At 40.6% G+C, this 16497-nt stretch overlaps 1 protein-coding gene across 6 annotated transcripts in view; it reads left to right on the forward strand.

Moving 5' to 3' along the window:
* myo5aa (myosin VAa) overlaps positions 1-16497 on the forward strand; it is a 65676-nt gene that overhangs the window by 43266 nt on the left and 5913 nt on the right. For 2 of the 6 annotated variants that reach the window (XM_076879740.1, XM_076879701.1), the window contains exons 18-38: positions 568-676; positions 799-1010; positions 1095-1251; positions 1410-1649; positions 1756-2004; positions 3039-3132; positions 3232-3380; positions 3623-3736; positions 3955-4089; positions 4357-4392; positions 4526-4753; positions 7961-8058; positions 8209-8265; positions 11962-12042; positions 13559-13757; positions 14384-14449; positions 14903-14996; positions 15092-15241; positions 15403-15557; positions 15712-15801; positions 16123-16273. In XM_076879740.1, coding sequence (XP_076735855.1) covers positions 568-676; positions 799-1010; positions 1095-1251; positions 1410-1649; positions 1756-2004; positions 3039-3132; positions 3232-3380; positions 3623-3736; positions 3955-4089; positions 4357-4392; positions 4526-4753; positions 7961-8058; positions 8209-8265; positions 11962-12042; positions 13559-13757; positions 14384-14449; positions 14903-14996; positions 15092-15241; positions 15403-15557; positions 15712-15801; positions 16123-16273 — 2864 coding nt within the window. The remainder of the gene's footprint in view (positions 1-567; positions 677-798; positions 1011-1094; positions 1252-1409; positions 1650-1755; positions 2005-3038; positions 3133-3231; positions 3381-3622; positions 3737-3954; positions 4090-4356; positions 4393-4525; positions 4754-7960; positions 8059-8208; positions 8266-11961; positions 12043-13558; positions 13758-14383; positions 14450-14902; positions 14997-15091; positions 15242-15402; positions 15558-15711; positions 15802-16122; positions 16274-16497) is intronic. The other 4 variants (XM_076879755.1, XM_076879788.1, XM_076879817.1 and 1 more) reach the window with 4 other exon arrangements.

Below are 16497 nucleotides of genomic sequence, written 5' to 3' on the forward strand. Positions count from 1 at the left end.
TTATTTAATGTGTGTTCATATAGAAGAAATATAACATTTGCATAGCAGAAGGCCAGTGCAAGCAGTTGGATCAGCTGAAGTGATGAGTACTGGATTAACTCACTCAAATAGACATAGACACGGTGAAGAGGCTCAAAAATGCTGTCACTGCTCATCTCACCGTGAGCTTCCCCAGTATGTGCACAGTTCTTACTTTCCCCAGAAAATCCAGGAGACGTGTAGAGGTAATAATAAAGGTTGAAAAGCCAAATCAAAACCAAAACATAGTGTATTAAATACATTTTAAAGTAAAGAGACGACTATACAACGAACAGCAAAACGTCACACACCCAGCACTACTGAATAAATTGTTTTACATATGAAAATGTAGACAGTTTAGTACCATCTCCCTCAATGTGATGCTCAATGCAAAAAAAAAAAATTCAAAATAACTTCTTAGATCAAAGAGTCTGCCGTCCAAAACTCCAAATACTTGAATCTTTCCAGCTTTTGGTGTTTAAAGTATTTCAGAGGAAAATTTGATAAATTGAAAGGATCAGATTGTAAGCATCTGTGTTTGTTTGTCAGATGGACGTATCAGGAGTTCTTCAGCCGTTACCGAGTGCTGATGAAGCAGAAGGACGTCCTCGCTGACAAAAAGTTGACCTGCAAGAACGTTCTGGAGAAATTAGTGCAGGTCAGATAGTTGGTCCCTTGCTTCATTTTACAGTTCTGTGTTATAAAACAACAGATTAAAACAACTTTTAAATCATGACTGAGTTCGTTTCACCTCTGATCACTGCTTCTCTTGTCCCTCAGGATCAGGATAAATATCAGTTTGGCAAGACTAAGATCTTCTTCAGAGCCGGTCAGGTGGCTTACTTGGAGAAACTGAGGGCAGACAAGCTGCGTGCCGCCTGTATCCGCATCCAAAAAACCATCCGCTGCTGGTTGGCACGCAAGAAGTACCTGCGCAAGCGCAGTGCTGCCATTACCATACAAAGGTTCACCAGAGGATACCAGGCCCGCTGGTGAGAACTGTGGCACTTAACATTTTATCCAGCTAAAAACTAGAGGTGTGCAGAATTTGAATCCTGACTCTTGCTTCTCCTCAGCCTGGCCAAGTTCTTGCGCCGCACTCAGGCAGCCACTATCATCCAGAAGTACCAGAGGATGTACGTGGAGAGGAAACGCTACAAGCAGAAGCAGGCAGCCGCTCTGGCCATGCAAACCATCCTCAGAGCTTACATGGCCCGGCAGAAGTATCAGGCGGTGAGTCATGAAAACACTCCTGTTTTTAATATTATATTCTGTTATTCTATGTTTGCACAGTTTTCAGTGGACAGAAGGAAGTGTAATTTTTCTAAAATTCACTTTAATGTACTCGTATTTCTTTTCCTCTCTATCACTGCCTTTGTATGTGGCTGTAGCTGTTGCGGGAGCATAAGGCGGTAATCATTCAGAAGCACATTCGTGGCTGGTTGGCCCGGTGCTGGTACAAGCGCTGCCTGGAAGCCATCGTCTACCTGCAGTGCTGCATCCGCAGGATGAGGGCCAAGCGTGAGCTGAAGAAGCTGAAGATTGAGGCTCGCTCAGTCGAACACTTTAAGAAGCTCAACAAAGGCATGGAGAACAAAATCATGCAGCTGCAGAGGAAGATCGACGAGCAGGTAACACGTTGACCTGTCGTGTTATTTATTTATTTATTCATTTATTTATTTATTTTGTTCTCTATGAGGGTTTTTATTTAGCTTAACTTTTATCCTGTACACCCAGAGCAAGGAAAACCGGTTGGTCAACGAGAGGCTAGTCGGCCTGGAGAGTTCCTACACAGTGGAGAGCGAGCGAATGCGCGGCGAGCTGAACCGGTTGCGCGGGGTGGAGGAGGATGCCAAGAACAAAGCCAACCAGGTGTCCTCTCTGCTGGAGGAGTTGGAGAGGCTGAAGAAGGAGCTGAGTGCCACGCAGCAGGAGAAGAAGACCATCGAGGACTGGGCACAAAGTTACAGGGACGAAATGGAGAAAGTAAGACAGGAGCCACTGACGCATCTCTGTCCACCATGAATATTTAGCATCTTCATATTTCTCTTCATTGTCATTCACTTCTTTCTCTTCCTTTATTAATTTCCACATATTTTGGTTGCATACTGAACGCTCGCTTGCTGCGGATGAATTTAATCACATCACTTTTTTTTCGCCGCCTCTCTTTCCCCTCCTCTTTCTCATGTCTCTCAGACTACTTCAAAAATCCACATTATTAGTTTGAAGCTAGAATCAACAGTGACCCCTAATAAGTAAAGTCCCCGGTAGTCTCCAGGAGAAATATATCATGTTTATCACAAAACTGTGTGTTCTTTTTTGCTTGACTACACATATTGGCAATTCAGGAGCCAGAGCGAACCGGGGGGAGAGGGGCATATGGTGGGCTCAGAGGGCGGTATTGCCCCAGGGCAGGTGAGCACAGGAGAGTAGTGATTTAGTGAGACAGCTGGTGTGTGTGTTGTTTTCTCTAGTTTACATTGCTTTGTCTTTCTTTACACTGTTGCCAGTGAAGGCTATTAGACTGAAGACCCAAAGAGTTGTGATAGTTTCGTATTTTTAATTTTCTTTTTGCTCATTAGGCCAAAGTACTGTTAGCGGGTTGAGCTACTGTATCAAAGATACATATTTTTGTTATTGTTTTTACTTATGTTTAGTTTCCCTTAGAGTGAAATCCCTCCAAAAATACTGATGTGCTTTTTGCAGGACATAGATTTAGGTTTAAAGGGATGTAATTGTTGGAAATGTTGCTTTTAGATAGAAAAATAACCCACACCACTGCACACAGTTGAGTTGACTCCCCTGTTGCAAAGAGACATTGGAGAACAGCACAGACCGAGTCAGACTCATTGCAGCGCTATCATAACATCTCTCATTACATTTCATTTCATGAGATTATTCTCACAAATCTAAGAGTCTAGTTTTAAAAAAATCTCAGCAACAAATGTGTCCCGCACAGTATGTTCTGTAAGAAAGGTTTAATCATTTGTGATGTAAGGATCACATTTGTGTGTTTTTAGATGGTGGCAGAGCTGAAGCATCAGAACGGGCTGCTGAAGAAAGAGAAGGACGACTTGAATCGGTTGATTCAGGAACAGAGTCAGCAGATGACAGGTACGCATCACCGCATACATTTAAGTTACATCCAACAGCTCAGTTAATTTCATCTTTGCAAAGTTTGAAACGACTTGTTCTTTATGTTTTACCCCTCAGAGAAAATGACTCGTGCGATAGCAGAGGAGACTCAACAGCTGGAGACCGACCTGAACGAGGAGCGTTCTCGCTACCAGAATCTCCTGAGCGAACACCTTCGCCTCGAGGAGAAATACGACGACCTCAAGGAGGAGATGGCTCTTTCTTCGGTGAGCAACACATTTGCTCATGTACTGCGAGCAATGAGCCACATTTCTACACCTTTGTTTAAATGTTAAGCTTCCAGAAAAGGTGAGAACAGCAGAAATACTGACTCTTCATAGACTCTGTGGAAGGCAGATGCTTGGTAGTGTTCAGTGCCTAACTGCACTTTTAATCTGCAAGCGCAGCAGAGTGAGTGCGAGTCAATACTTGTTCAAATTAAAAGGCTTATTTCCTCTTTTGTCTGCAGAACGTTTCGAAGCCTGGCCACAGGAGAACAGATTCTACCCACAGCAGCAACGAATCAGAGTACACGTACAACTCCGAGTACGCCGAGTTGGAAGATGGTACCCGTGGCCGCGAAGTAAGAAAATTAATTGTGATCTGAAGATGGAGTTTCAACCATTAGGGAAACAAATCATTAAAGTTAAAGTGAAGCATAACCCTAACTGGAACACAAGTTAGGAGATGTTTAATATTAGTGTTTGAAAATGTTATTATAGTTGATGTTTATGTGCTTTAAGCATTTGCATTTCAATACGTTTCATGTGGCACATTCGTAATCGTTCTTCTCACATGCAGGATGTGACACGAGGAATCGACACCTCGCTAACTCTCAAGCTGCAGAAACGTGTCACAGAGCTGGAGCAAGACAAGCAGTTGCTGCGCAACGAACTGGAAAACAGAGAGGAGCAGCTGCAGCGGGCTAGTGCCATGGTACCTTCACCCATTTTCACTGCACTCACTGAAAAACAGATGATCTAAAACCAAAAGTTGAAAGGTCTGTTAACATGCAGTTCAGTCAGATAATGGATATTTGAGATGATATAGAATATAATTAGAGCTTGTTCAGGTTCAGGTCTTCCTCAATACTTATAAAATAAATTTGACGGTTATGGTAAAAAAATACAACTCAGACCAAAATCATCTACATGAATAATTATCACTACAGATTAAAAGTATATAAACGTGTTTTCGTTTCAGGCTCGTGGGGCTGAGCTGGAGTACGAGTCCCTGAAGGTAAGTAACATGACCATAGGTGTCCTAACCTCCACTCACTCCTCTGAATGACATCATCAATGCTTCTTATACAGCAAATGAAAACAAAGTCAAATTTTCTGCTCGTATTTCTGACTGTAACTTCATCTTTCAGCGTCAGGAGCTCGAGTCAGAGAACAAGAAGCTGAAACATGACCTGGAGGAGATGAGGAAAAGTCTGCTCGGTAACGCTGCTACAGGCGCCGGTGCTCCGGGCTCGCCAGCTTACAAGGTGCTCCTGGAACAGCTCAACGCCTCCTGTGAGGAACTGGAGGTCCGCAAGGAGGAGGTGCTAATCCTGCGCTCCCAGCTGGTCAGTCAGAAGGAGGCCATGCACCACAAGGTAGCACTTGATATTCTTTATTTTGTTCACATTCAATTAGAGAAAAACAAACATGTGTTTGGCATGTTGTCATGTTTTACAAGGTCTCATAACTGTGAAGGTGGATGAAATGCTGCTTTTTTTTACATCCACCTTCTCATATTTGTGTGTTTTCATCTCTGTCTGCGTTTGTTGTTGTTGTTAGTAAGCAGATAACAAAAAAATGGGTCAACTCTATTGACCCAAAGAATTTTTTTCTAATTTTAAGTTATAACTCTTGTTGTGTTTAAAACTAAAACTTCATTGAGCTTAGGATCGTAAAACGAGTCTTTATTTATTCGACACGTGAACTCTTTTTGGGGGTAAAATCATTGTTCACACTGCGTATTGACAATGCTTCAACCTGTCCATCGTGCCTAACTGCCCCGTCTCCACCTTCTCTCCTCCATTCATGCTTCCCCACAGGATGAGAAGGTACAGTTGAAAAATGGCATCAACCACGAGTATTTGACATGTTTTTTCATGGTCTGTGCTGTGTATGAAACATCCTCAGGCATCTCAGTGAAACACAGAATTACAGCATTTATTCTGGTTTCCATTTACAGCGAGGACGCTATCAGCAATGAAAAACAACATAAAACAACTGCTTTCCTGATTCAGTTGTGTTTTATTGTCTTTTATTCTGCATTAGTTTAACTTTTTGGAATGAAGAGATGCGACTCGCTGCCATTGTCTGCTTTCACACACTCAGTGAAACACATTAAGTCCCGTTCTCTTGAAGCTGTGTGAACATTTGTAACCTAAATTGAAGACTAAAGTAGAAAGGTCAAAGAAGTTACTGATATTTCCGTGTGGAGCAAGTATGACCGGTTATAAAATGTTGTAATACAAAGTTAAGTAAGTGGGTAAGAATCTGAAAATAAGTGAGAAATCCTTTGCTAAAGATAACTGAATCAGTGTAGCTTAATATTGGATAGACCCTCAATGGCCACTTTGTTAGGTACAAAGATGTTTAACTGCTTGTTAATCAAATATCCAACCGACCACATTACAGCAGCTCAGTGCCTTTAGGGGTGTAGACATAGTCAAGACAGCCTGCTTAATTTTAAGCTGATATACACAAATTTACTAGTGAAAATACTTTATACTTTATTTTAATACCTAATAAAGTATAATACTTTATTAATCCCAGAGGAAATTATGTTCAGAAAATTCTGAATTTGGTGCAAAATAACAGGAAAGCATGTACCCATTGTGCCTTGTATCAACAGTTCAGGCTGGTGGTGGTGTGCGAAATATATTCTCTTGACACACTTTAGGCCCTTTAGTACCACTTGAGCATCATTTAAATGTGTGGCCAGTGAATCTGTGATCAGTATAGATGTGCTAAAAAGTAATAGTTTAAGAAGACATAAGTAATAGATTTTAAAATTTCATATTTGGCTACAATTACATGTGTAGAATTAGTGGAGCGTTATATAATATATAAATATTTACCTGAATAGCATGGATATCTGACTGAAGCATAGAGGTTCTGCTTTTAAATGTTAATATGAATTCAGAGTTTAAGCCGCCCTTAACTCTAACTGTTCAATACAACATAATGAGGTGTAAACAGATCTAAATCACTTTAATGTCAGATCAAGTTCAGATTTATGAGGAGACTGGGGCTCATCTGACACCAAGCAGTATTTATTTACAAAATTAAAAGAAAGGAAAAGAACAGATAATTAAAAGAAGTAAAATTAAAGAGTCAAGACATAATAGTCATATTTATAATCAGACACTGTCTTCACCTGTGTATTGTACATTTGTCTTGTCCTTTGTCTTTGTGTGTGTGTGTGTGTGTGTGTGTGTGTGTGTGTGTTGTACTTCAGTATGAAAGCTCCCTGCAAGTTGAAATTGTGGTTTTTGAATAATATGAGTTTGTCATGAATAGGGATGGGTATTGATAAGATTTTCACGATTCCGATTCCATTTTCGATTCTGTTTAACGATTCGATTCTCTTATCGATTCTTATTTTTAAAAAAGGAGAACACTAAGGTCGATTAGCTTAGAACTTTGTTTTATATCTTCTCTTTGAACAAGGTAGAAATTTAGGAGTAACATGGCCTTACAAACCCAACAGTGAGATCTTAAGAGATCCAGCCTACGGCTCTTCAATGGAGTGTCACAGGGTCCCCAGGAAAAAAAATTGTAAATGTAAAATAATAAAATAAATATTCTCCTGTAGCAATAACAAAGTGTAACATAAATTATTCTGTAGCAATTACACAAGAATATCCAGTAATGTCCCTGCCTACAATTAAACACATTCACTTACCAAAGTGAAATCGAGGGCATCTGCTGTGGCAGCCTTTTACCACAAACTGAGTCACTGCTCGGTGACATTCGTCTATCCTGGCCTGAAAGGAGACGCTACCGGTAGACTGCAGTGAGAACTGCCAGCATCTGAGGCAGCCAGACTCTGTCTGTCTCTCTCATCATGGTCACCTAAATGCACAGTAATGGCAGGTTTTGTAATAAGGCAGATCGCGCTAACATAATATGCACTGTTAGTTGATTATTTACCTGCCGCATTAACGGGAGAGGACGTGCAAACGTTACCGCTGCTGCTGGGTTGAGATTCACGAGTCCGGAGCGGATTTAAAAACACGACATTCATTTAAGGTCATCGCGTGTTTTGTGAGCAAATGCTTTTGCATATTCGTAGTGTTTCCTCCCTTAAATTAAATATCTACTTTGCAAGTATTGCAAGTTGCCCTGTTGTCATCCGTTCTCGTAAAGTATAACCAAACTTTTGAGCATGTGAACCGCTTAGGCGCCGTGTTCCCTGCCAGGTAAATGACGCTCCGCAACGTGGTGATGTCATTCGGGGCGACTGGAATCGATAAGGGAATCGTTTGCAAAAATGGCAAACGATTCCAAGGAATTGAAACAGTGGGAACCGGTTCTCAACAAAAACCGGGTTTCGATACCCATCCCTAGTCATGAATACTTGAACAAAATTGATTGAAGGTTGTTTCAGATGGTTTAAAAAAAAAAAAAAAAAGGCGATAACCGCAGTACTGTAGATGCAAATATTATATGTATCAGATATACATATATTCTGGCTACCAGTGTCTCATTAGGTGAATGGTTCTTAGTCATGTATCCCAAAAAACATCAAAACTTTTGATCACAAGTGACAAGTATTGTTTCTCTATTGTCTCTTTGCTTATTTCCAGGAGACCATGACGGAGCCTTCAGTGTATAAAGATGACGTGTCCAAACTGAAGGACGACGAAGTCAAGCAAGCTTACGTAGGCCTCAAAGACACCAACAGGTACTTTCTTACAGCCACTTCTCTTCCTCACCTCCATGTCTTTACTCATTGTCCTCCACTGGCTCACATCAACCTTTGTATGCTCTAGTGCCATTATGATACCGTGTATGTGTGAGCGCTGTGTGTGTGAATCCCTGTTTGTCCTGTCAGATCTCCTAGGTTCATGCGTCAGCAGCTGGAAGTCAGTGATCTCCTGAGTAGGCTGAGGTAACCGATGAGACGTGGCCGATGCATCGTGGAGCAGAGCATGCATGGCCACACTGTCGCTGAAATACTGGGTTATAAATGACATGTTACTGCAGCTGATTTCAGTCTGTAGTGCTGATGAAAGCTTGAGCAGCAGAGCGTAACATTTTTTTGGCCCTAAAAGCATGATGAATAACGCGCCTATTTTCATTATCACAGCGTCAAATAATGCCGCCGGCGTGTCTTACCCAACTCATCGTTAGTTTTTCCTAAAACTAATGTGTTCAGTGTCTAAACCAAATCTTCCAGTAAAACTGAAAGGGAAAGATGAAGGAGAAAAGAAAAGTTCACATCATTTTGGTATATTGTGGGCCTGATCTGTAATTTCGTCTTACTGATTGGAAACTAGCTGACTGATTAGGTTCAGTGTTATTTATTTGTGAAGTGTGCCGATTGGATTTGAAAAATATGACGGATAGAAAAATGTTACAGAAATAATTGAACAAAAAAAATCCTTTAATCGATTAAAAATAGTTCCAAAAAAATGTGTGAAATTGAACATTTGAACATTTTGAAAATACTGAAAAAAAAATGGATGGATGTTAATTTTATATTGATTTTTTTTGTTTTGAACTTGTTTGAAAAATATAATACTGCTGCATCTGTCTGCCCTTTAGAGTAATAAATAAACAACTAAAGCTCATGAAGACATTTTCATTACGATGAACTATGTTTAGGATGAAAGAACTTTATTAGGATAAACTAATCTAGTCCCCTAATTTTCTGTCTTTAATACTATATGCATATGACTGACTTCTAACGTTTAAAAAAAGAAAGTGAAAAAAGGTTTTAAAAAGTGAAGTAGGACGTGAAGACATTTTCTGGATGATTAACCCTTCAGCTTCCTAAAGCAGGTCTTTGTAACTTCTTGTACATAATGGTGGACAGACGGCAAAAACGGCATATTTGACGTGCAGGAGTGAGAACACGCTGCAAAATAAAGTATTAGATTCTGTTTTGGCCTAACAGAAAGAGGACGTTGTGTATATGTAGCTGTACTTACTGACATCAAGAATATTTATGTGGCTCATGAGGGAAGTGAGAAAATGGTTTGCATGGGTCAAGAGTTCTGTAACTTTAGTGGCTCTACAGTTGTTGTGACTTTATCTCTGTATTCACGGTGCTGTAGTTACTGCAGGACCTGCTTCACTTAACAGCATGAAAGTATCTGAGCAGCGAGGGAGATGGCTTTGAGTTTCGGTTTGACTTTTACGCCCAAAGTGACTAACCGTGCCACAGTTTAGATCCCGATGTAGAGCTTCAGCCTCAGCTTTATAGAAGGAGTTTGGCATGAATGGTGCATGAAATGATTCATTTATGTTTTAATTGTTTTCATTATTACGCTAAAACAGCGATGCACAGCGTACTTGTAAGGAAGCGTGCATTTACACACAACCACAGACTGTATATAAAGGAGGGAGGCAGCAAGGAAGGAGATGCAGAAGAGGTTTGCAAACATTTGACTGCTGATTGCAAAAAAGTTACTGTAGAGAGAAATCTATTGGAAAATGGCCACATGAGCACCCTTCTGATGTTTTTTGGGGTTTTTTGTCTCAACACTTGATTCAAGTCTTATTATTATTCAGACCTCATATGCTGCACATGTTGTATCACTGTGATTTCCCCACTCCACTCTCCAAAAAAACAAATTAATTTACACAATACATTGCACGAAAAAAATACCTGATGTAGCAAATATGACAAAAATTAAAGCTCATGTTTGCAAATTAATATTTAATTTATAATCTTTTTAAAAATTTTGTCACAAAGTTCAACACAGAATTTTCCATTTTCAAAAAATGTAAATTTTCTGGTAATTATTATTTAATGGTTCAGGCTTTAAAGAGTTAATTAGATTTGACCCCTGCTCATCCAATTTCAAAACACGAAGATAGTAAAGTCCAAAACACGTCACAGCAGGGCTTCCATCTTTTATATACAGTCTGTGTGCACAACTAAAATGGAAAAGGGTAAAATGTTACAATCTCTGTATTTTAAAATGTTAAGTCAATTTACTTTTCCTCATAATAATTTTACTGGCTTCAGAACAGTGCAGACATTAGGCCTCATTCACAAATCTGCGCGTGAACATTTCAAACGTTTCGTGCAGAAATCCCAAATTCATCCATATTTTTTTTTCCTGAAAGCTGGTTTACAGCAGCTTCAGACTATCATGAGGGCCTTTCTGTCTCACACATTTTTGCCGAAAGCGTAGCATATTAAGGTGGCTTTATTAAAAAATAAATAATCCAAGCATATTTGGCACAATTAATTTAATAGAGATCATCCTAATTGACAGTTAACATCGCCTCTTTACTAAATGCTACTTCAGCATAATAAATGGCTTTGGGTGATGGATCAGGTGGTGCTCGTCCTTCACCGTTGCCTCCTTTTTCTTCTGGTCTGTTTCCAAGTTTTCACCGCAGCTCTGATGTCGAAACTTTTGCCCGTGTCACCTTTCGCTCCAAGTCTCTGGAGACACAATATTTACTGCCTCGGCTATTGCAGTCCAAGCTTTTCGCTCCTAAGGAAACACTTCAGAAAAGTGTGCCTTCTCTGGCTTCTACCTCAAAGCTCTCACTCCCTTTACTTTTTTGTTTTGTTTTTTTTAGCAACCGTGCTTCCCTTTTCACTCTCGACTTCATAGAGAAACGGAGTATGACAGTTTCTAGACGGCAAAAAACAGCCACATGCCATTCAATATAGAATGATTTGGATTTGCACACGGAGGCGGCGGGAGCTAAATTTGAAAGTAATCTTGCAAGTTTAAACATTACTGTGCACAGTAACACGTGCACATTTTATTGAATGAGGCCAAATGTTTGACAGCTGATAAGATCAATGAGATCAGATTATAAATATCTACAGCGACAATGTTGTTTTACAGTAGAGCTTCCCTAAAAGTTCAACTTTGTATCGCTGCATTCATCCCTCTGTTTATGTCCCATTTCTTGACCTTTTCTGTTCCCACTGACTACAAAGTTCGGTCACTGGATCACTCAGTAAATGCAAGAACAAACTCATTCACTCACACACATATAAAATACTGCTAATTCACATCAGTAGGTTTATACCACTGTTACCTGCAGTGGTTGAATAAATGATTAAAGTGGACTTTTTCTTTATTTTCTGTTGTGCACATACTGTTACAGTAATGAGGTCTGCATATGTCCATCTCATCTCTGTCAACCATAATCTCAGGTTTGACACTAAAGGCTCTGTTCCAGATGTTCCTTTGTCTTTTTTATTCTTTGTGATCCTTGTGAAAGTAGTTATCTCTAATTTGGTCATTTCAGGCAGAGAAGCGCCACCTGCTGTTCTAACCTTGTTAATGAGGCGGCAAGATTGATGCAGCTGTTGTAAAAGACAGAAGGGGTTAGAAACGAGCGGAATAGGTGCACTTTAATGTATTACTGAAATGCATTGAGTCAGAAATAGGACTTCACACATCATCAGTACATCAGGTTTTACAGGTTTTCTTCCTTTAACTTTATGACATCACACAAATTAGTATTATTGTTATTTTGTGTTGAAGACCAGATGCAGGATGTTATCACACCTCAGATAAATATTCTTGCTCATGTGGTCCCGCTCACCCGATCACGTTTCTTTGTGCCATTGTAATGTTCATGTTGCTTTGTGTTGTGTGTCGGTCAGATCTGCTGCTCCAGACTTACGTAAGCTGAATGAGGACGGAGAGCTGTGGCTGGTTAATCAGGGCTTGAAGGAGACCATCAGGTTTAACAGTGTTTTTGAGCATGACACGTTTGCCTTTTTTCACGGGAAAGGATGTGACCCGTTGGTTTTCTTCGCTCACGTTTCTCTCTCACACTTCATTTCTCTCACATCAGTCGGTTTATTTTGACTGCCTTCTGATTATTTGTCTTCCTTATTGTTTCTGCCACACACTTCGCAGGGTGCTATAATGTAAAACTTTCTTTAGGTGTTGTGTAATGTACAGTCACTGATGCAAAGCTTTGGTTTGAGTTTCTAGATTTATTTCTGACAGTGAAGCAGGATGTGTCTTCGTACTGTACTAACCATGTTTTATGCAGCTATGAAAGCTTGTTAAATGTCAGTTGACCTTGGAATTTTTCTTCCTTTTATGCTGTGATGCCTTCGGCTTGTGAAGTTAGATGGGCTGAAATTTTTATCCACTCAAGTGTTTCCTCAATAACTGCTTACTATCGTTAAAAAGCTGTGAAAAAACTCTTAAGTGTTGTTCACAGACATTGACTGAGGTTAATCACTTTCTGCATGCTTTTTATTTTTTACAGTGTTTGCCTTTAAATCTTGAGAGGTCTGGTAGTGTCATGGAGCAGTTATTTTTCTCTGAGGGGGTTGCACTGTGATGTGTGTGCGTGCAGTACTTTAAATACATAATAAAGAGTTCAAACACATCCAGAGGAATATTTTAACAAGTTTTAGAAATAAAACCCAGACTACTATAACCTTAAAAACGGTTTAGGATCAGTGACAAACAGGCGGCTGCACACGAGTTCAATCCCCACCACAGCCGATAGCCCCATATTCCCAAAGCACAGGACACCTCGAGGAATGTGGGCGAATGTCTTCTCCAACCAGTCAACACATGTAGACTGGTTGGACAAACTCTCAAGAAGAAATATCTGCTAATCATCTTCGTACAGATGTATTATAAAATGATTTATGCATGCAGAAAAACAATTGGATCATAAAAACTAGTAAAAGAATAGAAGTCATTGTATAAACTATAGTACATAAAATGACTGATCCCTAAAAGGCATCAGCAAGAAAGGATTGCATCAGAGAAATTGATGGAAAAACAGAAAAACAATGTCTATCCACCAAGAAAGGCAGTCAAAGTTCTTTTTTAATAAAGCGTATGAAGTGCTCCTGTTGTACTAACTGCTACTGTAGTTTTCATAAAAAGATAGAAATACTGCATGTTGGTTGTTGAATGAAAACTGAACCTCTGTCAGCTCTACCTGCTCCGTTCCTGAGCCTGATCTCTGAGTACTGATTTGGCTCGGTTCAGTTTTCCTCAGAGAAACTTTTACTCTGAAGAGAGGAGGAGAATGAATGAGCGTTGTTCAGAAAGGCCGGACTCTGGGCTGCTGGTAGTGTCTGCACAGCATGCTGCTGCTGTCCTCAATCACCACTTTCTGGTGGAAACTACAGCTTCTCTTTCCCTTCTGCACTGGGCGTCTCACTGCCTTTCTCCCCCTCACAGTATGATGCTGATTTCTGTCTCTTTCTCTCTTACCTCTCTCAGGCTACTGGAGCACCAGCTGCAGACTCAGCGGAGGACTTATGATAATGAGGTGGAGTCGTTGCGCAGCGAGCTGCAGAACGTCAAGGAGGAGAACAACCGGCAGCAGCAGCTCTTAGCCCAGAATCTGCAGCTGCCTCCAGAGGCCAGAATCGAAGCCAGTCTGCAACACGAGATCACCCGGCTCACCAACGAGAACCTGGTACGCTGCAGCTTCCACACATAGATACGGGGAGGAGCTAAACTTTGTCTCACAAATTCAGCATAATTTTTAAATGATAAAAATAAAAACAACACACTTATACACACACCTAAGAATGGATTTTAGGTGTGTGTATACACAAACTTTTCTTGATATATATCCATATAACTACTGACAGCTACAGACAATTTGTATATCTTACACTCATATTAAATCTGCAATCACATTATTTATTATTAACAGGCCAAAAACCCACAGAATAATTTTAATTTGCTGTAAATACATTACCACACACCACTGAGAAAAGGTCACACCCCCAACCAACGCTTCTGAAATAATCATTCCACCCCACGTTTGAGAAAACTGGGACTACGAAGACTTTGGGGGACGGTCAACAGTGTGGATATTACACTATCCGTAAAGATGGCCACAGCTCATTTGACTAATACGTTACATCACTAATAATAAGACCACGGCTAAAAGCTCTTCCAGTGGTAGAAATGTGAATAACAGCATTTCGACTGTGTGATTTGAGTCACTTTCATGGCCATACATACACAAACTAAACCAGCCGCTACAGAGCTGCGTCCCACACGCTCATTTGTGTGGATGGTGTCACCTGACAGGAACTCATGGCAGACGACCCCACGGCATCCCGAGAGGCTCGAGTCGTCATTTTACGGCGGATGGTTGTATGTAGAGACCGCGTGTGTGTTTGCCTGCGTGTTTGCACGTTTCTGACTAACTGAGATTGTTCTGAATGAAATGCTGCAGGGTGTCGCTCTAATTCTCTGCAACAGTGTCTTGTAACTCACAGCGGAGCAGCACTGCGCCTTCTTCTTTTTCCTAACAGCCAAAAAATCCTGCAATCTTCCTCTGAAAAAAACCCCAAAACAAAAACCAGTACGGCAGCACTAATGTTGATTTATAAATCACACCAAGGAAGTTTTTAAATTCTTTTCTCTTCATCTTCTAACCTTTTGATTTCCGTGTTTGAGCTGATGTCCACTGCAAAGCCACTAACAGAAGAGTAGGATTCCTCCTTGTAGCCACTGGAGGGCGACATTGCAAAGCGGTCTGTGTCTGATGATGCTGTCTGTTAGTCCTCACTATTCTCTCCTCTGTGTCCCTCGCTGTGTTTTTAGGATCTAATGGAGCAGCTAGAGAAGCAGGACAGAACAATCCGAAAGCTCAAGAAGCAGCTGAAAGTTTACTCCAAGAGGATTGGAGAGATGGGAGGTAAAGCGAGAAAAACCGAAGCCTGAAAATCTCTATTCATATATGCTCGTTTCCACCACATGTCAGCTGACTGTCACATGCCATGCTTCTTCCAGCCGGTCAAACCGAAGGCCAGACATCTCCGGGACAGATGGTGGATGAGCCAATCCACCCTGTCAACATTCCTCGCAGGGAGAAAGACTTCCAGGGAATGCTAGAGTACAAGAAGGAGGATGAAATGAAACTGGTTAAGAACCTCATCCTGGGTAAGAATTTAGAATTAATGATATAGTCCACTATCTAAAGCATTAAAGTAGATGGAAAGGAGTCCTGAAATTACTGAAACTCCCTGGAAACTGAAGCCTCAATTCACGGTTTGCACAAAATAAAATCTACAAATAAACTCACCCCTCCTCCATCTCTCCAGAACTAAAACCTCGTGGTGTAGCAGTGAATCTGATCCCAGGTCTGCCAGCCTACATCCTGTTCATGTGTCTGAGACATGCAGACTACGTCAACGATGACCAGAAGGTCCGCACTCTGCTCACGTCAACCATCAACAGCATTAAAAAGATCTTAAAGGTACGTATGCTTTTAATATTTGAATGAAGTTCACATTTTGCGTTTCCAGCTCCTTTGTTCTTAAATTACATTTTTGGATGTTTTTTTGCGTTAGATAACTAAAAAAGGTTCTGCAGTGAACACAAACTTCTGCTGATGTTTTCTTCTTCATCAGAAACGAGGAGATGATTTTGAGACCGTCTCTTTCTGGCTGGCCAACACCTGCCGCTTCCTGCACTGTTTGAAACAGTACAGCGGAGACGAAGTGAGGCCAACAACAATACACAAAACACAGAAAATGTCCCATTCCAGTACATACAAGGTTTTTCTAGTCAGTTCAATAAGACATCTGGTATCACTGTATTTAGATATTCGGGAAAGAAGGAATCTCTTTTATTATCTTGCTGTTACAGTCCTTTATATACTAATCTGTTAAAAATGACCAAAAGGACAAAAAATATAAAGCTTGACGTAACAAGCTGTTGTTTTGATTGTTTGTTTGTTTTTTGTATTGACCGACTGTGTCGTGGATTAATATTGACATCGTTCACCTTCTCTGACACATTGTTTTCTGTGCTTGTCTCAGCAATTCATGAAACACAACACGTCGAGGCAGAACGAGCACTGTCTGTCCAACTTCGACCTCGCAGAGTACAGACAAGTGATCAGCGACCTGGCCATCCAGATCTACCAGCAGCTGATCAAATGCATGGAGAACATCCTCCAGCCCATGATAGGTTTGTCCCTGTACATGTGATGTGTGTGTGTCACTTGATAAGTAATTTCCTGCTCCTTTGGTTCTTTTATGCAAACAAGCTTTAAGACACCTTTGACAGTTCAATATGGTCCAAAGTACTCACTGTATCTGCTCTTACTGATGTTACAGTTGCGCATCCATGAAAAAGAGGATTTACGAGGTGCAGTTAGGAGTTAGCCATAACTGTAAGCTATCAAAATAAAG

Source organism: Maylandia zebra, linkage group LG1, assembly GCF_041146795.1.
Source record: "Maylandia zebra isolate NMK-2024a linkage group LG1, Mzebra_GT3a, whole genome shotgun sequence".
Taxonomy (NCBI): domain Eukaryota; kingdom Metazoa; phylum Chordata; class Actinopteri; order Cichliformes; family Cichlidae; genus Maylandia; species Maylandia zebra.